Source organism: Calypte anna, unplaced genomic scaffold (genome assembly GCF_003957555.1).
Source record: "Calypte anna isolate BGI_N300 unplaced genomic scaffold, bCalAnn1_v1.p scaffold_8_arrow_ctg1, whole genome shotgun sequence".
Classification (NCBI taxonomy): Eukaryota; Metazoa; Chordata; class Aves; order Apodiformes; family Trochilidae; genus Calypte; species Calypte anna.
In genome coordinates, this window is record NW_022045537.1 from 13,859 (window position 1) to 37,256 (window position 23,398).

The window sequence follows — 23,398 nt, forward strand, 5'->3', positions numbered from 1 at the left end:
AGATGGGAACTCTGTGGGAGCCCTCCGTGGGATTCTGTGGGGTTGGGTGATGCTGAGCACCAGGTGAGGCTCAGGTTGGTCCTGCACTCTTGCTGACACCCTCCTGAGCGTGTTCATCTCTCTGCCCATCCCAGCACAGGGAGTGTTCTGCTGGGTGAGAGGGATTTTATTGCAAAAGGGCAAGAGGAGTGCAAGGGAGGGAGGAGGAACCTATGGCTGGAGGGAGGAGAGGACAGGCTGGACCTAATTCATCTTTCCAGTGTTGCTGAGTCCTGCATGCTCCCACATGGCACCTACATTTTAAGTGCACGAGCACTGTTGCTGGAATAAAGTCTGTATTCATTTAGGATTTCATCCTTTGGTGCAACTTGTTCAGTGTGTTTGCAGTGGGCTGGCAAACTCCCTGTGGACAAAGGGAAGCAAATGGAGCTAGTCAGCATAGCTGCCCGATGTTCTTGTGTCCAGCAGCATAATTTCAGGGCTCAGTAAAGCTGAGCAAGGTCAGCATTGCTGCTAAAATAGGATATTCTTACCAGTGGGGTCCTGCTGGCACTGGTGGCATTGTCCTTTGGGCTGTGCCGAGAAGCAGATCTGACCAGAAGCCAGAGAGAAAAGTAGTTTCCAACTAACAAGCTCCTTGATTTTATTTTATTTTTAAATTATTCCCACCCCTCCATACACTTGCCAGTCCCCATGGGCTGTGGTGTCAGCAGGGAAGCAGTGCAGGACCCATCCTCCCAGGTCAGGAACAGCCTGCACTTGTTGCTGTGGAGCAGTGGAGACAAGGAGCAGTTGGCTTTTGTTGGTTTTGGCCATATTGCCTTTTTTCCTGGCAGGTACATAGGTGGTGAAGCAAGGACTGTTTGTGGGAACTCAGAAGCTTCTTTTTTTTTATTTTTATTTCTATTCTTGGAGCCATTGTACAAAATCTCTTTTTATCTCTAAGGTTGGAAAGGACCTCAAGGATCATCTGTTCCAGCCTTTATAGCTAGGAACATGGTTTAGATGTGATGGCCCAAAACCTTGTCAAGCTGTGTCTCACATGTGTCCAGTGTTCTGGAATCCACCACTTCCCTGGGGAGATACTCCCATGTCTGACTGCTCTCAGAAAGGAAAATTTTCTTCTGGTGTCCAAGTGGCATCTTCCAAGGAGTCACTTGTACCCATCCCATCACCCACTGTCTGCTCCTGGGGACTCCTTGTAAACAGGGAGTCTCCATCCATCTTCCTGGTAGCCACCCCTGGAATGCTGGAATCATGGAATTCCACCTGATACCCACAACTCAGGTAACTGTAATAATGGTGCCCATCAGTAGCCTCCTCAGGAACCAAACCAGTCCCAACCTACAACCAACCAGGACATCAGGGCAGGGATTGGGATGGGGACAGCACATTGTTTTGGACTCCTGCATTTCTGTGGTACTTTGGGATGGGGAGAAGTTTGTGTTTCCCTTTCAGCTTCTGGCATGGGCACAAGGAGCCCTCGGGTTTGCTGTGGGCACATCTGCCTTCTTTCTCTCTGCACCAACTTCTGCTGGATCATGGCAGTTTGTACTTTTCCTCACATTCTAATTATTTTCTTTCTCTTGTAGAATCATGTGTCTTCTCAACCTTCAATTCAGTTTCAAGGCTCCCAAGGGGTGAGTATTTTGTACTCTTGTTACTTTGGAAATCCAGTGACAGTTTTCACTTATTAAACTTATTAATAACTTATTTCACTTGTTAAAGAAAATATACAAATGCTACAGACTTAATGCCAGACAACTAATGCCAGACTAATGCTACTTAATGCCAGACAACTTTCATTGTTTATTTAATTAAGAGTTGTAGCTGAAAGTGTAAGAGAACCATCCTTTTTTGTCTTGCTTTTATCAGCTTTTAGACAGAATTTTGAAAGCATCAGGAGCAACTCCTAAATTGTGAACTGGACAGTGCAAATTTAATGTGTTAAAATGTTACAGTGGGGTTGGTTTGAAGGTATGAAGCAGAGATGCAGTTTTGGGGAGTGGGTTTTTTTTTTTTTTAAACCGCAGATGGTTCTTGAACCTATTTTGAAGCCCCAGGAAAAAAAGAGTATTTCAGGAAGATACAAGGCAATGTGGCCTCCTAAAGGCCCCAGCTCCTCCTAAGCAATGAATCCCTGGTGGAAATTGGGGAACTGAAGCTAGTATTACGTATTGGGGGCGACCTCTAAGTAGAACAATTTAAGATCTGGGGTTTAAAGTCTTAATTTTTATGTTTTTTATGTATCTGTGTGGTGCCTGTGTAGTGATGGGGTGCTGGGAAGGGACGACAGGGATACTGCCACCCGTAGATGTGGGAACACAGTCCTGGTCCACTGGTGCTTTTTTTGCTGTTTTGTTAAGAAAAACCTTTCTTCTTGTAGCTTATATGCAACTATACTGGCAAACATTTAAATTTATGCTGGCAAAAGAACTTCCTTGCCAGAATAAATAACCACCTTAGTCAGGGTAGTCAGGCAGAGCATCTGTACCAGGAGAGAGTGGCAGGGAGCACAGATGGGTCTGAGTTCCTGGTGCCATCACGACCAATCTGGCTGGTAAATAATGCAGCAAAAGGGACCAGATAGCCTGGCTGATGGGCTTCCTGACCTGCACGTGGTGAGGGATGGAGCAGGAGCCAAGTTCAAAATAAGCTCTCGGAGTATTAATAATTAACCCAGCTGTTGGTGTGAGGTTCTGAAAGTGGAAGAAAACTTACCAGCATGATCTGTCCACCCTGTTCCCTCTCCTCCTCTGCAGGGGCTCACTGATGCTTTCTCCCATGTTCTCTTGTAGCAGCTTTGAAGCAATCATTTGCAGGGCTGGAGATGTGAGTAGGCTGAGGGAGAGTGAAAAATCCAGGGGGTTGTCAAGAGCTGTCAAAATACAGAGGTCACAAGACTGCTGAAGAGCCACATGTTAACTTACACTGTTGTTTTTCCTGTTTTCTCTTTAAAAGTGAATCAAAGTATGTTCTTTCTCATGATGGGACTCAAGAGGAAGGTCTGCTCCTGTGCCAGTAATCTCTTACGATGCTTTCTGGATCTGTCCATAATTAAGGAAATGCAAAGTAAGGAATTTATTGCAGGAGATTCATAGATCCTGAGTCCCTGCAGTAGGGAAAGAAATGCTAAGGGCATTAAGGCAGGTGGGCAGTATTAGCAGGGCATTTACCAGTGTACATGGAGCACTCCCTCTGCAGCACAGGCAATAGCTGAGGATAGAATATAGCCTTATGAAAAAGGGTGCTTTCTTTGCTTGTTTTTATTTAAATATTCCGTTTCTGTTTACATACAGCTGAGTCCCAGTTCTGTGGGTGATGGGAAGGGCTGGGGTGGAGAAATACAAGGCAGCTTTCTGGCTTGGGGTGGTTGAAAGTTGTGTTGTATGGGAGAATTAAGGAGAGGAACCTTCACTAGAAGAGGCAAGGAAGGAGCTTTTATTTCATTTGTATGTTTAACAAGAAGCTGAGCTTGGTGTCAAAAAGGTTCTACAGTCACATTGCCAAAAAAAACAAAAAAGCAAGCTTAATTCTGTGTGTGTGTGTATTGCACAGTGGAGTTGTTGCTCTGAAGGGATCTGAAAATTGTTGTAGGTACAGAAGGCCCAGCAGCAAATCCAGTGATGCAGTAAGATGATTTGTGTCCAATACCAGCAGAAATCACCTGTGCTTGCTGCACAGGTAGGTGCTAAGTTCCAGAACCTTGCTGGAAGAGTTTGCACAAAGCACAGCCAAGATATCTGTGATTTGCTAAGATACCTGTGATTTAAAAACCAACTTTTGCACCACAGCTGAAGTCAGGCCCTGAGAGGGAGAACTTTGGGAGCATCCTCCTCCCAAATGGTCCAGATGATCATGTCTGCTGGTGGCTGAGATAGCTGGAGGACACTGGGGCTGCAGAACCATTTTTAAGAAACACTTGGTGATTAAAGGTTTTAGAGTACATCTGGGCAGCCTGAAGAGTGTAGCTGCTGTGCTGTGCTAGGAGCAGGAAGCCCTAAGGAATCTGAATAATGGGAATTGACTTGTGAGGCAGCAGGGGCAGGTTTAGAGGGAAAAACTAAAATTGTGTTTACAGCCCAGTGTGCTTCTGCATGGAGAATGCTTCAGACAGCCAAGCTCTCCTGCTGTGACCTCCCTCCTGTGTTTCTAACTTTCTCAGACTTGAAAACACCTTTTCTGTTGCCTCAGCTCAGTGGTCAGGGCAAACCACAACCCAGAGATGAGAACTGGTTTCTATCACTCCCCACCACTCTCCCAGGGGACGATAAAAGGAAGAGAAAGGAAAAAAAAAAAAGAAAGAAAAAAAAAAAAAGGTTGGGAGTTAGGACTAGAACCAGTGAACCAGTTTAGTAGAATGGGGAAGGGGTAGTGATGTGTGTGATAAGGAACCCAGCACTGGTGATCACAGATGTGAGTGTCCAAGGGTCCAGAGCTCTTCTCAGCACCCAGGGGATTTGGAGCAGGACAAAGAGCAGAAGCCTCTCTCCAAAAACCATCAAGGGGGAAATGCCCAAGAAAGGGCAAAATTTCCCACTCCCCTTACTTTTATAGGGCATGGCAAGAGGTGGGAAGGAACCCTGACCCCTTCTGTGTCCTGGCCTTGGGTTCTTCAGGGTCCTGAACACCTTCTCTCTGTATCCTCCAGTTGATACCATGAAATAAGCTTGGCCCCCCATCAATCTGTTACACTTACAGAGAGAAAAAAATGGTGGCATTCCCATCTCCTGCTGCCATGCATGTGCCTCCACCATCCCACCTTCCCCCAAGAGCACCCAAAACCCAACTGATGATGAAGATGGAAACTGAAGGAAAGTCCCTTAGGGTTATCCATGTGTGTACAGGTCAGCATGAGTAAATTCACTAAGATGTATGAATTTGAAATAGTTTATGAATAGTAAAATATTTAATTTTTTATTTTTTTTTCCAAGGCAGCCATGTGTGGTCACATTATTTCTGTAGAAAGGCATTTTAATTTAGTTTTTGAAAGGGACATTTCCCATTTATGTGCTGTAGTGTAGACATGGTGGAGGAAGAGGAGGTTTAGTTCTTGAAGGAAACAGTATTTTTGCAGGACTGGTAGTATTAAAATGAAAGCAATAAAAAAAAGATAGGGCTGAAATAGTTTTTGTGGTGCAGTTTTTTGAAGTTTCAAGCTGGAAGAGTAGGTTTCTGGAGCAGTTTTTTCTCCATGAAGGTGCAGGGTGTACATCTGCATCAAGGCAGAGGAAGGAGCAAAGTTTTAACCTCAGGAGAAAGCTTACCTGGGTAGAGGGCACTGAAGCAAAGATCCAAATGATGCCAAGACAGAAATGATCCCTCTTGAGATTTATAAAAGTAGAAGTTAGGTGGAAAACAGCAGGGATGTCCCTGCTGGGCAGATTGATGCTCTTGCCCAGTAGCAGGGGTTTGCCTCTTGGCAAGTAAAGCCTTGCTGTAAAGAAGCTGTGAGTAATCTTCAGCTCAGAAAATGGGTTAATTGGAAATATCTCTTAAAAAAAAATAGTTGGAGCCTAACCTGGAGGGCCCTGCAGCTGTTAATTTTTAAATCATTCAATCCTGTTGTGGGCAGGCTTGGGGCTGGGTGCTGGTGTGGATGCAGACAGGGCAGGAAGCAGACCAGCTGCCAACTGCTTACCCTTAAAAGTAAGGTTTTGGGAGAAAACCACTGGTGAGATGGTAAGGTTGGAATGATTCTGAGAGGAGACAAAGGAGTGGGAGGATTTGAGTGCATCTGCTCAGCAGAGGCACCTAAAAATTGGGTGCTTATGTCAGCCTGATGAGATGATGCTGTACCATGGAAGGGAAAGAGGAGAGAGTAGATGCAGTCAGAGACTAAGTGACTCAGGTTTGGAGAGCAAATTAAGTCTGGCCTGATTTGAGGGCCCTGTAACACAGGGTATCACCAGAGACAATCACAGAATTGACTGAAGATGACCATGTCCAACCCATCAACCCAGGGGGCAAGGAAAAAGTCATCCCACTAGAGAGCATGTCCTGAGGTACCTCATCTACAAAGCTTTTGAACCTCCAGGGATGGTGACCCTACCACCTCCCTGGGCAGCCCATCCCAACACCTAACCACTCTCTCAGTAAAGAAATTCTTCCTTATATCTGTTCTAAACCTCCCTGGTGCAGCTTCAGACCATTTCCTCTGCTCCTGTCACTGCTCACTTGAGAGAAGAGCCCAGCACCCACCTCCCTGCATCCTCCTTTCTCATCCTCTTCTCCAAACCATTCCCATTTCCCTCAGCCTCTCCTTGTAGAATGAGGTCAGTTTGGTGAAGCAGGACCTGTTGTTTTCCTGAACCCATGCTGTCTGTGCCTGAGTCTGTCCTGGCAAAGAGGAGGACTGAACTGACAAAAAGTTATGACCCAGAGAAAATTGAGTGAGTCGGCACAGGAGAAAATTGTAGAAGCTGTTTATTGAGCTAATGGAAGGGATGAAAGTCAAGGGTCTGAGTAGTTCCATTAGATATTCTCTATTAGAGAGTGCATTATGTAGTGAGAACCTGCAAGCCAGTTGGAGGATGCAGAGTTTCCAAGTGGCACTGTGGAACAGGCTGCAGAGGGTCAGGAGTGCTTGACACTCATCCTAAAGTGCTCCATCCTGGATGGTGGTGGTGATGGTGGGAACAGGTCACTGCTGTGGGTTTTCCAGGAAAATTCCCATTGCAGAGGGGAGAGAGGCAGGGACAGCGTGCCTCTGTGTGCTGCAGTTTTCCCCCAGGTTTCACAGCTGCTTGATCTGAGCTTGAGTTCATCTGAGTTTAAGCCTTGAGTTCTTCTGTCACTTCAGGGTTGAGACTCACTTTCACTCAGAAGTGCTCTCTCCATCCTTTTGCTTCCAAACAACACGCAGTAAGAACACTTACACCATTTTATCCTGAAGTCTCAGATTTCTGAAGCATAAAAGCTGTCATGTGCACTGCTGCACTTACAGACACTTCTCTCTGCCCTCTGGTGCTAAAAAAACCACTTCTTGGTTTCTGCTTTTGCTACTGATGCTCTAGGAAAGGAGAGCACTTCTGCTAATGCTCTTGCTGTCCATTTGCTGCAGAGATGTTGTTCATGAAGATGGTATAGAGGAAAACTTTTTTTTTTGTTGTTAAGAGAGCTTTCTGTGATTTTCTATATGTTACAAATTTCTGTAGTTTTCCATAACTTTCTGCAAGGTATCCTGCAGTGTGGGACTGGCACAGTATGGGAAGCAGCAGGTTGCTGCTGCTTAGGTTGACTTCACACCTCGTCAGGTTACACTGGCACTGTGAAGAGTCTCAGCTAATAGTCCTGTCCTAAAAAAGGTTACATCAGTGATGGAGATACAGGTACTTGAAAATTAGCCTATCCTTCAATACATAACTCAGGTGAAACATCTGCCACGGGGTGAAGATTCTGGGTGTTGATTAAATTTGTCTCTGAATCATATGCAAGGATAGGTGATAATGTTTTCTTTGTTAGCCTAGAGCAGAGGCTGAAAGAAGATTTCTTGCAGCTGCCATCCATTAGGATCTTCTTGGCCACTCCTGTCTTTTCAGCATGGATCTAGAAAATAGGGGTTTTGCATCTCCATCAATATAAAGCAATGTCTTTGACATTAAGAGTAAGACTTCCTGCATGCTTCTGTTAAAGTAATGCAAATTCTTTATGCTAAAGAACCAATTACTGAATTCCCAGAACTGGAAAATAACTGCAATAGCTTCTGACACAACCTTTTTCACAAGTCACCTTTGACAAACTCCACTAAATACGAGGTAGTTTTGTTAAAGTATTTTTTTTCCTTAACCAGGAAAGAAGGATGGCAATGGCACAGATGGTAAAGCAGTGTCAGAAGGCATCTATGGAGAGGCAATATAGGAGGAAAGAATTTGAAACAAAGCTGTTCCCTGCTGGGGAGATGTCTTCACCTGTCTATGACTTAGCTGGACCTTAGCTTGGTTTTTTGCCCCTGCAGGGAGATGTTCAGATACTGTGTTCACATCTGTGTTCAGATGTTCAGGAACTGTGTTCAGATACACGTTTTTTCAAGGTTGCCTCTTCTGCTGCCTGGGCACAACCAGCCTGGTGTCCAAAGTCTGGTGACTTTTTGGATGAGGTGTGCAAACATGCATCTTCTCTTCAGGGTCTTTGCTGGTCAGAAATCCCCCCTTGCTGCTAGACAGTACAGCAAATTTCTTTTTGATGTATTGCATTCCACGAGCCAGCCAGGATGCTGGTGATACCTGGGAGAATCAAAAGCAGCTTCTGGAACACGTGTGCTGACCATGGTCTTGCAATGCTGCTTCCTGAGGCAAGGAAATGTTTATTTTCTCTTTTATTTTTATGGAATAATCTGTTTGCAGTAATAAAGGCTTCTCAGCCTTCTTCTCTGCAAGTTTCACCCAAATAGGAAAACCAGACTTTTTGCCACTGCTTACCCAAGGCTGAAGGCAGTATCTTAATTCTGGTTTAAGCCACAGATCCCTGAACTGCCTATTGAGCTTCTTAGAAAACCTAATAATATAAATTTACCATGCAAAAAAAGGCTTATTTACTGAAGCTGCTGAATCTATAAACTGCTTCAAAGGCTTATTTTGTCTTGCAGGATCCAGAAAGTGGTGGTAAATATGTCAAAAGCAGTAAAACTTGGTTTTAAGTGTTGGAGATGACAGTAGTTCTTGCAAACCTGTGTTGTCATTAAGATTTTCCTGTTGAAGCATTGTTTTCTCCGGGTTGCTGAAGATGTGTTTATGTCTTAGGAATACTTATTAAACTGCACGTTGCTGAGCAAGAGCCTCGTGCTTTAAGCTCTTCCCTCTGTAAGAGAAGTTTACTTGGTTTTCAGGGCATAAGGTTGTCTTTGCACAGAAGTGTGCACTTTATCCCTGCCAGCTTTGTAGTACTTTCAGATTGAATAATCATTCTTCCATCAATCTCATTAACATCTGGGCTTTCAATTCTGAATCATAATAACGTAGGTAATAGGCTGATTAAATTGCATTTAATGTAACTTAAAGTTCTTTTCGTTGGAGCTCATTTGAAATTCATTAAAGTGAGTTATCTGATTTATCTTATTAAATAACTTTTCTTCTTCAAGGGACAGTTTGTAGCTTTTGTGTGGGTACTCTGAACAGGTTGAAAAGGTTCACAGAAATGAAAGGCTCAGCCTGGTGTATTCCTCAGTTATTATGAAATAATAAAACTTTGGAACTGAGGATAGAGAGGTAAGTTTTTGTTCTCAGATTAGTTGCACTGCCACTTCTATGCTAGAAGATTTTAGATGTGTTTCCCCCAAGTTCTTGCTGCATCTTCACCCACTTTATTGCATGCCAAGGGCTGGTCATCTACTCCTTGCAAAGTTTGACAAAAATATGTTGTAAAAACATAGGAATGAAACGAAATTGCTAGACCTTTTAATCACCCATTAAAAGAAACAGGTAACGTACCTGATTTATTTCTGTTCTTACATAAAATACACAGATTGCTCTTTTAAGCCTGCTGGTATATTAAAAAAAACGTGGTGCTCAGGTGAGTTGCCTTTCTGCTCCACTCTCCCAGTCACTGTCCCTGGCAGCTGGTTCTGATGTATAAATATGAGTGGTAATGGAGTTGTTTTGCAGTAGCTCCTTGTGCAAATGACATTGACATTTATGAAGACTGGCCAATCTCACCAGCAAAATTACTGAGAGGAAGATTTCTCAGAGAATGGGAATATTGCTTTTACATATCTTTCTTTGTCGTATTTAATGATCCATTAAAAACTGGAGCAAATTTCAGAAGAACAGCTTTTTACGTTTACTGCAGGTTAGTTCTGCCTGCAGAGGAAGGTAGCTGGGTGGCAGCAGGTTTTTGTTTTTCCAGTCTTTTTTTTTTTTTGTATAGCAGCACACTGAGAAATTTTGTGTATTCCATCATAAGCATCAGTTTAATGACTTCTCATATTTACATTTTTCAGCTCCAGCAGAACGCAGCACGTTCTGTACTAAATTATTGGTTCAGCCAAAGAAATCAAGTTTTGTTACTTATGACTAAAGTTGTGAAAAGCTATTTACGTCTCGCATTTATGCAAATAATTGCATCCAGAGCTGAGTGAAATGAGACGGGTTTCAGCACCCATGGGTGTCGAAATTAATCTTGTATAGCTTGAGACATTTTGCTGTTCTAATTTGGGTGTTCCTGTTGATGTTTTTTTTCCTTCTGGGAGCTGACTCCCATCTCCCAGTAAATCCCAGCGTTGGGGCAGCGTCCGACGGTACCGGTTGCTCCCGTCTGTTCTCTGGCTGAGCTTCCCTCTGCTTGGTTGTACCCAAGCACTTGCATTTGAAGTGAGGCACGTGGATACTAATTCCACTAAATGGGGAAGGATGACTTACCCCTTGAACTCTGCTGAATTAGAGGCTGAGCCACTCCAGCTGCCCCGCTGCTACGTGACGGACGCGCCTCCAGCGCTGCCTCCAGAGGGAGAATTCCCCCCCCCCCCAAAAAAAAGCCTTTCAAGTTACACCACTGGAATCACAGCAAAGCCTCTAAAATACATTTTCTCATTTAAAGCTGTGGCCCTAGTTAGTCAGAAGCAAAGAAGCCTACGTTGAAGTTTTTACATGATTTTTTTTTTCTCTTTTCTTTCCTTTTCTTTCAGCTGCTGAAAATTCCCAAAGTTGGTCAGCCAGATGAAATGCATGAGTATAACTTCTTCTTGTCAAGTGTTGGCAAAGATAACCCTCAGGGAAGCTTTGAATGTGTCCAGCAAGTGGCCTCAACGTAAGTTTTACTTAGCATCTGTAATGGCAAATTTAAGTAAGATTCTGTGGCTTTGAGCATATTGCAAAAACTTTTAACAGAAGCTTGCTCCTAGTGATGAGCTGCAGGAGAAAATTAATTCCCAGCAACACCATGATTCCTGGCTAATTATAAATGCTTGCTTTTACACGGAATTCTTTTTTTTTTTGGGGGGGGGGGGTGGCTTGCTCTTTAAAAAAAGTAACCTTTTGAGCACTTTCCCACCAATCAGTGCTATTTTTAAAAGCATTTGCAATTCAGCATCATCCAAGCTAAGCCAGATCCATTCTACAACCATATGTAAATATGATTATGGCTGGCAGCACACTAGCATGCTGGCCACGATGGGTAGTTGTTTGACTTGAAAAAACCACATAAAGCAGTGACCTTACCATAATTGCATGACCATGGTGTTTCAGAAGCCAAATATAATACAGCAGTGCCTTGTCCTGGTGCTGTGAGTCAAAGTGAACACTGTTGACGTCTACCACAAAGGCAAGAAAAGACTGAGCTTTTACATCAGTTTCTAGAATACTACATCCAGCATAGTATTGATGTGGTCCAGTGGTGTTGAGTGACTGTGTGTCACATTTAATTAGCTGGGACATGGCAGGCAGAGTTTGTGTATTGATCTGGGAAGCTGGCAGCAAGCAGGGACACCAACACGTCTCCCGAAGGCACTGCTCAGGGTCTTGGTGACAGGAGAGTTTCTGCCCTCAGATTCAAAAAAGAAGATTTCTCTAGGTTTGGGGAGCAGAGTGAAAATGAGCTGATTTAGCATCACCCTGCTCCATCAGCATCCCCATCCTTCTCTTTCTTTGCCCTCCTACTACAGTCCAGCTTTTCAGTGAACCTGGCTGGTGGGACTGGGAACAAGCTGCAGCGTTTAGTGGCATACCTGGAGCAGTGTGGGGCTTCGGGGGTATTTTTGGATTAAACTCTCTCTGAAAGGGGACACAGAGCTGCCAAGCCTGGCACTGAACAAGCAGCAGAACTAGATGCTTAGGGGTGAAAGGTGCTGCCTCTCCTAAGCATCTTCTCTGGGAAGGAACACCTTCAGTTAAATGAAATGGGATTCGTTTCATAAGAAGAAATTTAAACCTGCTTTTTCTCTGAATAACATGCCTAGGTGGTTTTGATGGGGTTTCAATAAACTGTTTCAAAATTTAATCCAGGCTGGCTTGCACAGGGTCCTTTATAGACAGCTCATGCTCTGTGCACAGTGTGTGCAAATACACCAACTTCTGTGGTGTTTACACACAGAGTCATTTTAGGAAAAAAAAAAATCTGAAAGGACTTCTGCGGGGGATCTAGGCTAATTCTGTGCTCAAAGCAGGTCTAGCTTCCAGGCTGGCTCAGATTCTGAAAATGCCCAACCCCAGGAGGGGGATTACAGTGTCTTGGTCATTGCTTGGCTGCTTCTGTGGTGAAAAAAATGCATAAAGACAGCAATGTTCAACTAAATGGTCAACAGATTAAAGCTGTGCTTTGTGGGGGCAAGAACTGTTTTGTTTTGGGTTTTTTTGTTGTTGTAAATGGGCTAATTTCAGAGCAAAGAATCAGTATGTTGCTCTGGGCTGTGTCCAAAACTGTAGCTGTTTCATCTTGAAGTATTAGTGGCTTGGTCCAGCTTTGGGGTTTTCAGGAACAGTGTACCAAGTTGAGATGTCAGAGCCTTCACCTTTCCTCTTGGAGTCTTGGTGGGGAGTTTTAGGTGGTTAAAGTGTTCTGGGTTACTGAAAGCTGTTTCCCTTTCTCTGGCCAGAGCTGTTTCAGTGATGGGTCCCACATAACATCCCACTCTTAATGAAGAGTGGCAGTCATAGAATCATAGGATGGTTTGGGTTGGAAGGGACCTCCATCATCTACATCCAACACCCCCTGCCATGGTCAGGGACACCTCCCACCAGCCCAGGTTGCTCCAAGCCCCATCCAACCTGGTCTGGAACATTTCCAGGGATGGTTTGGTCAATCTAAATGAAGTGGCTGTCAGTCAGTTGAGCTGGGTGCAGGAGAATGTTTGGACTGGGCCAGGACCAAGCTTCTTCAGAAACACCTGAACCCCCGTGCCTGGTCTGATGCTCTCAGGGAGACCTCACTGTCCTTGTCTTCATGTGGGATTTGCTCTAAGACTCTCCTCTTGAAAAGGAATCATTGGATTGTTTTGGTTGGAAGACCTTTGATTTCATTGAGTCCAACCCTTCCCCATCCCCACCCCATGTCCCTCATCCCCACATCCCCAGGGCTCTGAAACCCCTCCAGGGATGATGGGGACTCCAGCCCTGCCCTGGGCAGCCTGGGCCAGGCCCTGACAACCCTTTCCAGGCAGAAATTCTTCCCCAGCTCCAACCTAAACCTCCCCTGGCACAACTTGAGTTGTGCCAAAAGTTCCTCTTGTCCCATCCCTTGTTCCTTGGGAGAAGAGCCCAACCCCCCCTGGCTCCAACCTCCTCTCAGGGGGTTGCAGAGAGCCACAAGGTCTCCCCTCAGCATCCTCTGATCCAGGATCAGCACCCACAGCTCCCTCAGGTGCTCCTCACAACTCCTCCAGACCCATCTCCATCTTCTCCAGACCCTTCTCCATCTTCTCCAGACCCTTCTCCATCTTCTCCAGACCCTTCTCCATCTTCTCCAGACCCTTCTCCATCTTCTCCAGACCCTTCTCCATCTTCTCCAGACCCTTCTCCTTACTCTCCAAACCTTCTCCTTACTCTCCAAACCTTCTCCTTACTCTCCAAACCTTCTCCTTACTCTCCAAATCTTCCTCCTTACTCTCCAAACCTTCCTCCTTCCTCTCCATCCCTTCTCTTTGCTCTCCAGCCCCTTCCCCAGCTCCATTCCCTTCTCTGCACACTCTCCATCCCCTCAGTGTCCTTCTGCTCCTGAGGACCCCAGAACTGACCCCAGGATTGGGGGTGCAGCCTCCCCAGTGCCCAGCACATGGGGACCATCCCTGCCCTGCTCCTGCTGCCCACCCCAGTGCTGGTCCCAGCCAGGATGCTGGTGGCCACCTTGGCCACCTGGGCACCCCTGGCTCATGTTCACCCCCAGCTCCTTTTCCTCCAGGCACTTTCCATCTGCTCTGCCCCAAGGCTGGAGCATTGCCTGGGCTTGGGGTGACCCCAGGGCAGGACTTCACCCCCAGAACCCACAGGGAATGGTGAGATGGGAGATGGGAAACCAGTGGGAAGCCTCTGTGGCAGGACCTGCTTGGCATGAGGGTGCCAACTGCCTGAGTTGTCAGTTGTCCAGAACAGTCCCCAGCATTGCCTCTGAAGGACAGGTATGTCAGGAAGTTGTAATTACCCTGATGGTTAAAACTGGCACAGTTTGGATGTGCAGGGACAACTGGAAACACATTTACACCCTGCCCAGCTGCTGGAGCTGGAAAGCGTTTTCCTTCCCTGAGCCGGCTACAGCCAAACTTCTAAACCTGAACTAGTGTTTGGCCTCAACCTTTTTCAATGTTTTTATAGTTCTGGAGCCTCGCAACTCAGTTGTCTGGGACTTGTACAGAACAAAATTACAGTTTGTCCAACAAGTGAATCGTATCAGACGACCAGAGAGCGCATGGCCCAGGCAGAAGAGGAGTCGCGTAATCGAAGTGCAAAGGTTATTAAACCTGGTGGAGCATCTTTAGGTATGTTGTTTTTAGGTTGTGTTTCATTTTCTACTAGACATCTCCTAAGTTTTCAGATGCAGTAATTCATCTTTTTCCAGCCTGTCCTTGGGAAAGTTGTTGTGTTCAGAGGTGTAGGTACCTTGTCCTCGGGGCACAGATTTTCAGTGTCCTGTTGGTGAACTGAGACATTAACCTTCTTTTTTTTGCCCAGAAATCCTGCCAGTCATTCCCTGAGTGGCTGAAATTTTAGCCATTGGTGTGAGGGTTTTTACCACCCTGTGCACTTCTCTGGTTTAGTAGCTGAATTATTTGTTTCATGACTTTTGAGTACCTAAATACCGTGCTGAACCATTAGCCTTAATTTGTGATCTAAAAAAGATGGTGTTTCACACGTGAATCTGTAAACTTAATTATGAAAAACTATGATTTTTCAGACTTCCTAATACAGATAAGATTTTATGTCTCAGTCATTAATACGTAGGTGTTACCACGAGACCATGTTTGTTTGGTTAAGAAGGTTGGAAAAGTTATTGGTTAGAAAAGTTATGGTAATGTTGGCATCTTCCCATATTTATTCACAAGGGAGGAAGGGTTTGGATGATGTATTTCTTCACTAAACTGTTCTGGGTACCATTTCCCTGAGGAGCCTGGAGCTGGCTGCAGGTCAGTGCCAGGGGAGCATCCTCCTGGGTCAGACATGCTCTCCCCTGCCTTTGGCTGAAGTTCTCTCCAGCATGGACATCCTGGCAGTGATGGTCCAACACTCTGCTCTGCCTCAGTTTCCTGCAGGGCACCTCCTGCCAGCATCACCACAGGTTTTTTATGGAGCTACAGAATTAATTGTGTGTGGCCCTGAAACCCAGAGCTGGGCAGGGGGATAGCAGGAGCTGGGACTTGGGGTCATGTAAAGTGCCTTGAAATGGAATCCTGAGAGGAGCTGCTTCCACCAGTTTCAAATCTGCTTGGGAAAGTTTTGTTTCACATGTGAATGATCTGCCTGATCCTTGTTAGTTGTTTAAATTTAACTTAAGTCAACACTAAAGAGATGTCATCTGAAGGTGGGCAGTAGCAAAGTTGTGTTTTTTGGTGGTTCTTGTGATTTAGTGGAGCTCAGGTAGTGGCTGGTAGGGCAGAAGGTTGATTTTGCAGCACCTTTGATGCAGCACAAGTCAGGAGCTGTTATTGATGATCATAATGCTTGGCCATCTCTTGGGTTAATTTTTTTTATTTTTATTTTTTTCTTTCAGTGATTTGGAGGCATGAGTTTAGGGAGGTGTGTTGTTTGAACGCTGCTTACACCATCTGGTTTGCTTGTCTTCTTTGGGTTTAACTTGTCAAAACGTTTGTCATAGGTTCAGTAAACAACTGGCAAGTGGGACCTGTTCTGAAAACACAACGTTTGTCCCAGTAAGGTTTGCTCTTGAAAATCAGGAGGGCAAAGTCCAGGGAACATGCAGGGTAGGAAGGTGACAAGGGTTTGGCCTCCAGTGCAAAATGGAAAGGAGATTTTGCTGTTCCTGTGGTTGGGGAGCACCTCTGGTGGGAGAAAAGGAGCCCCAGGTTTGGTCACCAGGACCCATTAGGTCTCCCTCCTGTGCCAAACGTGAGTTGTTGCTGTTGGGAAAATGCCAGTTTTCTATCCCACCCTCTGCTGGATTGCAAGCAATACTTAACTGCAGTATTCTGTAATACTGGGATAAATCCTCCTTTTCTCTCCAACAGCAAATGCTATTTAGTGCTATTTAAAAGCACAGAATGGGTCAGTTTTGAGTGTTTTCCTGGAAAACTAATATCTTGATTGGGTGGCCTTGTTTTTAAGTTCTGGCTGAATCACTGCCAAACACCTGTTTCAGCTGAGGAGGATGTCTTTCTGTAGGGTTTGATCCAAAGTGCTCTGCAGGATGTGTTTTAAAACTCCTCTGGCCTTGGTCCCACGATTTTTTGGTGTATTGTTTCCGACAAACTCGGGCTTATTTAACATGAGGGAGTAATTTCAGTTTAAAATACGGTGTAATGGTAACTCAGGTGATTAACACCAAGTGTTTGCAGCTTCTTTAAGCACTGGTGGAATTGATTGTAGGGAGTTATGTGGCATTAATGAGGAATCTTTTCATGATGTGGAACACCTTAGCCATGCACTTCAGAGTACTCTGAAAAAAATGCCTGATTTGGGGTATTTGGTGCTTGAGCTTATAAACTGGGAAAATAATAAAAGCATCCTATCTGTATGCAGTCTTGCTACAGGTATCACTCATTTAGCAGCTTTTTAATTTTTTTTTTTCATTAGTCCTTTTTTAGTGCCTAGCTTGATGCATCTTTACCACCTGCATATGCTTACAGGTACTGAAGTGCTAACTAAACTCAGCTTTTAGAGTTTGTCCAGCTTAGGGCATCCTTTTGAAACAACTTTCTTGTCTCCCCTCAACCCTCCCCATGTCACTTTTTGCTTTGTTTTGTGTGCTTTGGGTCGGTGTGTTTTTTTGTTTGGTTTTGTCTTTGGGTTGGTTTGTTCGGCTGTTTTTTTTTTTGGTTTGTTTGGTATTTTTCCCTTACTTTAGGAAAAAGACCACAGGTCAGAAGAGCACCACAGAGCATTCCAGATGTTGTGCCTGAGAGGAAGAGATCCACACCCATGAACCCTGCAAACACCATTAGGAGGACTCAGGCACAGAATGCTGTTGCTCAGAGGCCATACAGGGACAGAGTGATTCACCTGCTGGCACTGAGGAGCTACAAGAAACCAGAGTTGCTTGCACGTTTGCAGAGAGATGGTGTCAACCAAAAGGACAAGAATTCCCTGGGAATTATTCTTCAGCAGGTGAGAAGGTCGTGGGGTTTGTTTGGTTGTTTCCCCTCCTGCTGTTCTTTCAGTCATAACATAGGGGTCTTATTCTGTGTTTAAATAATAGAAAGTAGTGAATATTTTTATATATATATACATATATATAAAATATATATATAATATATATAAATAATAGAAAATAGTCAACAAGCTATGTGATGCTCCTTGTTTACTTTTTCCCACCAGCTTCATACAGGTGCCCTGTGCTGCAAGTCAATATGAGCAAAGCAAAACAAAGACAAAAACTGTGGGGTGTTTTTGTTTCACTAGACTGGCAGGCAATACTTAACTTTTTTTCTGGCTTTGTTGCTCTGAATGTTGCTTTTTTCCCTCTCCTGCTTATTTGAGAGAAGCTGGCCATGTGTTCTCTGGATTGTGTGAAATAGTTTCTCATGGGACTTAGTATTTCATGTGATGAGAAATTCTCTTTATGAAGAGAGAAGTTTGGTAACCACACAGGTTATTAGTTGGTACCTGGTACCTCTAAGTGGTACTTGGCTTCTCTTGGCACATGGAATATTGCAATCCTGGGGAAGGTGTTTCAGCCCAAACATGTATTAAAAAGGTAATGGTCCAATTTTTTTTAAGTCAGTGTCTTTTCCAGTGCTCCTTTGAGTTCATTTCCTCTTGTATTTCCTTAGCATGTCCATCAAAATTATTGGTAAGCCTATATGTGACAGGAGAGACCTGTGTGTTTGTGAGCCTTACATTAATTTTATGCTCTAACAGTGCAGAGAAGGCTTCTTAAAGCATGGTGATATGAGTTATGGATGTATTAATATGTAAAGCAGGGATGTTTCCTGATTATCTAGGGAAAAAACTCTTGTGGAGCCTATAAAAGTGAGTAAAGATCTGTGTTTATACAGCAGAATTTTAAAAACTCATTGCTTGGCTATGTGAAGTGTCTTTGTGGGGTTTTTTTTCACCCTGAAGTCATTCAGAGTTTAACAAAAGCCATGTTCTTACATCTGAATTGAAGATAGCAATTTATACTTCCAGTTGGTCATAAAATTCCAAGAGCAAGCATCTCTAGATCGTAAAAGGTACAAAATTTTCCCCTTGCCCCATTATACTTTTTAATATTTGAGATGATTTTGTTGATCCGCTTTTATGTCTGCAAGGCTCTGCTTTCCATTCAGAAATTAAAATGTTGGCAGCACTGCACCCTGAAAAGCTGTTCTCATGTTTTAATTCATAAATAGGTGTTTTTCTGGTACAAATCCAAATTCATCAGCTTGACCTTGCTCAGGTCTCATCTGTGCAGGCTGGCCTCTCCTGGAATAGAGCTTTAATTCTCTTTTTCAACACGTCAGTCTTTCTGGACATCTTTGTCACTCCTAATTCTTTAAGTTGAGGACAAAGGCACACGTACACAGACAGAAATTAGCAGTATGTATCATCATATTTTGGGGGAAAAAACAGCTGTAAATATGAAAAGTGGTGTTGGTGGTGTGTTATTCAGCATTTTGGATCAGGTCAGGTTGACTTGAGGTTTCCTCTGAAACTCTGAACAGAAATCTAAGATAGTTGTCTGAATTCTCAGTGTTTACTAGCTCATTTTAACTTTTTGGGTACGTTTTGCATGTTTTTGGGGGGAAGGCAGAACCCCCCCACACAGATGACCTTCTCATTACAATGTTTTTTTGTAATGAAGCAGATGCCTGAAAAATAAAGAGTGCATCTGTGCACCTCTCCTTAAGAGTTTTGTTTTAGCACTAAGTCTTGTTTTCAGAATAAACTTGTTAGGTATTGGTACAAGGTTTGTTGTTTTTTTTCTTTCCCAGTGGGTATAATTTCAATATGGCTTCAAACTAATGGGGTAGATGAGTAATTTTAATTTAATTTTATTGATTAATAATTCATCTTTGTAGGAAAATGAGTTTAGTGCCAGCTAGGCTGCCAGGAAAAAGGTTTTTCAGTAGGAAGCTGTATTTTCTTCTGGGCATTTCTGTTTACCAAGACAAATGACAACACACTGTGGTGGGTAAGGTGGTGATGGAAAATGTGCATTGTTCCAGGCACAGCCTGTTCCCTGCCATGTGGAAAAGAAAAGAACAGCAGGTGTCTTCCTGAGGTTGAGCAACTCTGGATTGGTATGAGGAAATAAGTGTTATTAGAAAAAAAAAACCAAAAAAAACAAACCCAAACAACAACAAAACAAAAAAAAAAAAAAAGAGAGAGAGAGGGAAATAAAATAAAAAATATGCCTCTCAATGTTATTTCATGCAGTGAAGATGTCAAGTTTTGGCATAGTTTGCCTTTGATTCCCAATGCTGTATTAAAGGCAAAAAAACCCCCAAAACATCCCAGAACAGGTGTTGCAGAGAGAGGTTTTTCATAGAGCACCCTCCACACATGCTTGCAGCAGTTTGGGATTTTCTTACATCCATGTTTTTACCTCCCGGGTTGACCACACTCGTGCTTGTTCCATGAGAGATACTTTGGGCTAAAAAACATGGAAAACTGGTGTGTGATTTGCTTCTCAGGTATGACTTGGCTTTGCAGTACCAATCTTATTTTTGTAGTTTGCACTCCGGTGTAATGAACATTTATTTTCTTGAATGTCTGCCCGTAGGTAGCCAACCTGAACCCAAAGGATAATTCTTACTCTCTGAAGGATTCTTTATTTAAAGAAATTCAAAAACAGTGGCCTGGATACACTGAAGTAGATAAACAGTCATTGGAGTTAATTCTTTCTAGGTAAGTTCAGTCTTTAGGGGAAGGAAAATAGCCATTTTTAAAACTTTTTCTGGGACATAAATGTGCCTGCCCTATAATGAAAGAACTATGACATGGGCACTTTTGCCTGGTAACCTGACATGTTGGGTCATCCTTACAGAAAACTGTCTTCATCTCAGAATGCCAACAGCACCAGCCGTTTGGAATGCTCTGCAGCTTCTGATAAAGATGCTCCATCAAACACTGCTCAGGTATTTTGGTTGTTTTGGGGTTTTTTTTTGCCATTGTTTAGAGTGTTTTAAGATCTCGTGTTGGTGTAAAATCTGTGATGTAAAGAACTAACATTGTCTTTAACACATGGAAAACTGAAAGAATTTTTTTCTAGTTGGTTTATTTTATCCTTTCCAAAGAGGATTGCCCTCTTAAAGACTTCAAAAAAGGTATGGTCACATAGCTGAAGGGCTGCTATGTTTGGTGTTCCCTATTTCAGAATATTTATTAAAATCTTTAGAGCAGTAAACAATCCCTTTCTAATTTCCTAAATACACCTGGATCTCATGTTTTAACTGTCAACACATTGGCCCAGACTCCATCTCTAGGAGACTGACCTTGCAGAAACCCAAACTTCTCTGTGGAGTTTCAGCTTGCCTGCTGACCTTCTTGGTTACTCCTTACTGGTGCAAAACCCTGAACTTTTGTGGTTAAATACTTAAAATATTTTGTGTTGCCTGGGGGTGGTTTTACTGTGGTGTGCAAAGGCCATGTGTATAGTTTTGTTGTGTGATTGCATGAGTTCAAGGTTCTTTGTTCTGTGGTGGTTGTGATACACAAAATATGCACAAACATCCTCGTTCAAAGCTTAGAAAAGCCTAGAATAAGGACAAATGAAGGAAGATTTGGATACTTTCTGTGTCTACACCTGCATTTCAGTTTGTGCATGGAACAGCAGTGAGACAGGGAGCATGGGAAGTCTTCCACCACTGAGATATTTGTTTTAACAGAAGAGGGGGGAGGCAAACTCCTGTTTTCCATAACTTTCTCCCAGTTGCAGGTCCTTAGACCTTAGAGAAGTTGGTACCTAAACACCCACCTGAGCTCCTCGTGGGGGTGAAGCCTTTGGTAGAGCTGCTGCAGGGAGCATCTCTCTCTCTCTCTCTCCCCCAAAACCTTTTAGCTGTATTTCTTTTTTTTTTAAGAGAAACTTGCTAAATTGGAAGATTAGGAACTAGCAATGGAATAGATCTTGGAATTACAGCATGTCAGGTTGGAAGGGACCTCAGGGATCATCTGGTCCCACCCTTTAATTCTATTGCTGTGAGATGTCCCAGCACCCTGTTCAATGGAGACTTAAAACTTTGAAAATTAGGGAATCCACCCCTTCCCTTGGACACCATTCCCATGTCTGACTGTCCTCAGGGTAGAAAATTGTCCTTTTGTGTTAAAACCACATATTGACTGCAGTACTGCTTGTTTGACATCTTTTTTTTAGGTGAGAAAGATGTGGTTTTTGGCAGCTGCCCGTTTAGCAGCGCTCATGCTTTTGGAACAGGACCGAATTCTGATGATGTAAAACTATCCTTTTCATTGTCATTATTATTATTATTGCAGAAAAGACCTCTGAACCCCGTGTTCACTGATCCTCTGATGAACAAGAGGCAGAGGATCTCTCACATGGCCAACCAAATCCACCATCTGCTCCGTGGCCCCTTTGCTGCCCCTCGCCCGCCCGCCGCAGCCGCCCGCCCGCCGCCTCCTCCTCCACCCCATCACCCCACACCCCTTCCCTCCTCCAGCCTCCAGCCTTCCAGCTCCCCCAGGACCCCCGAGGGGAAGGGGATGCAAGAGGTGCCTCAGTGTAGCCTCACCCAAAACCAGAGGAGCAGCTCCCAGGACCGGAATCCAACAGGCACCTCCCGGACTGCGCTGAGGATCCCGACGCCCAACGTGGGGAAGGGGAAATCTCCCAAGCTCATGGGCAACCAACAGCCCAAGAAGGTGAAGGAGCATAAGGAGGAGAAAAACAAACCACAGGACACTTCAAGTGTAAGCGAGGAGGAGAAAAGCCTCAGAAAAGAAGAAATTGACAAGCTGAATAAAGCCTCCCCTTCGGAGTCGTCTGAAGGTATTAATAATACACTGCTCTTCCTATTGTGTGGGCAGGTCCATGGGATGGAAACACAAATGGTCTGTTTTTTCGCTTACAGTGTATTAATTAAGTGTAATTAATTGCAGTGCCATGATCTCCATTCCATTGTCATGAAGAATCCTTTCTTTCCCCTGCCATTGTTGTACATTCTAATGCTTAAAAATAAAAACAAACAGGAAAATGCAAAACAAACAAAACTAGCAAAAGAACCTCAAATAAAGAAAAAAAAAAGAAGCTGGGCTTGTTCTGCTGGAACCTCAGCTAAAATTAGGTTTTATCTTAAAGAATTCTCACCTTGTAGAAAAAAAATCATTACATTGAAGAAGTTTTAGATTGATTACTTTGGGGCAGAAACCAGTTATTAGGAAGAGCTAGATACTAGAGAAACAAAAGGAATGGATTTTTTTTTATTTGTTTTTCTTGATTTCCATCACTGTGGTTCACCAAACACTGCCTGTCCATGGCAAGTCTGAAGCACACAGAAACAGGCACGTGGGTTCCTGTCATTCTGGTTTAACTGTGCTGTGAGCTCCTCTCCATCTGAGCTGTGCTTTGAGATGGTCTCACCTCTACCCTGGACACCCTGCACAGTGCCCACAGGGCTTGGGGTTGCTTTGAAAATACCTGTGTTTGAATCTTTAAAGCAGGTGAGCATCTTCCTCCAGAAGGCAGGAACAAGGTTCTGAGTAGTTCATGGGATCACAGAATAATCTTGAGTTGGTCGGGGCCCATCAGGTCCTGACTCCAAGCTAGGGAAGGGAAGATCTGAATTACAAATTAGTTCTTAAATTAAAGCCTCCAAATAGACTGTGCCATGCCAACAAATGCTTCTGAGTTCTTGGAAATGAAATGCCTGCAGCAAAGCTGTTCACAGAAGTGGTATTGCAGGCACTGTTGACTGTGAACATGGTTATTTGTGTTTCTCTCAAGTTTTGCTACCAGTTCTGCACTTCTTATCATACACTTGCTGTATCACACAGTAATTTTTGTATTAAAAGCACAGGAATCAAGTAGTACCTTGCATGACAGCTCTTTTAGCTCTTTTCTTCCCCCGTTACTTAAACCCCGGAGAGCTTAGAGGTTGTCAAGAATGGCTGAGTCTCAGCAGAAACTGTGTTTAAACAGTGGTGAAGTATGATAATCATGAATATAGATGATTGTGTGCTTGTTAAGCTCACCACAAAACCCAAATGAAAAGCAGGGGGAGATTACCAAGGTACTGAGTGTTTCTCCCTGCCCCAGCTTGCTTTTCCTTCACTCTTGCCTCTCCTTTTTCTTTATCAGAAAGATAGGGGGGCTCTTGAAATGCTCCCTCAGAACAGGATTAGAGATTAATCGTGCCTTGCTT

At 43.8% G+C, this 23,398-nt stretch overlaps 1 protein-coding gene across 2 annotated transcripts in view; it reads left to right on the forward strand.

Annotated features, from left to right (window-relative positions):
• Nucleotides 1-23,398, forward strand: part of ELL2 (elongation factor for RNA polymerase II 2) — a 39,045-nt gene that overhangs the window by 9,068 nt on the left and 6,579 nt on the right. Inside the window, exons 2-8 of one of the 2 annotated variants that reach the window (XM_030468916.1) lie at nt 1,593-1,640; nt 10,622-10,743; nt 14,238-14,401; nt 16,942-17,201; nt 19,801-19,925; nt 20,065-20,155; nt 21,513-22,026. In XM_030468916.1, the coding sequence (XP_030324776.1) occupies nt 1,593-1,640; nt 10,622-10,743; nt 14,238-14,401; nt 16,942-17,201; nt 19,801-19,925; nt 20,065-20,155; nt 21,513-22,026 (1,324 nt within the window). The remainder of the gene's footprint in view (nt 1-1,592; nt 1,641-10,621; nt 10,744-14,237; nt 14,402-16,941; nt 17,202-19,800; nt 19,926-20,064; nt 20,156-21,512; nt 22,027-23,398) is intronic. The other variant, XM_030468917.1, reaches the window with a different exon arrangement.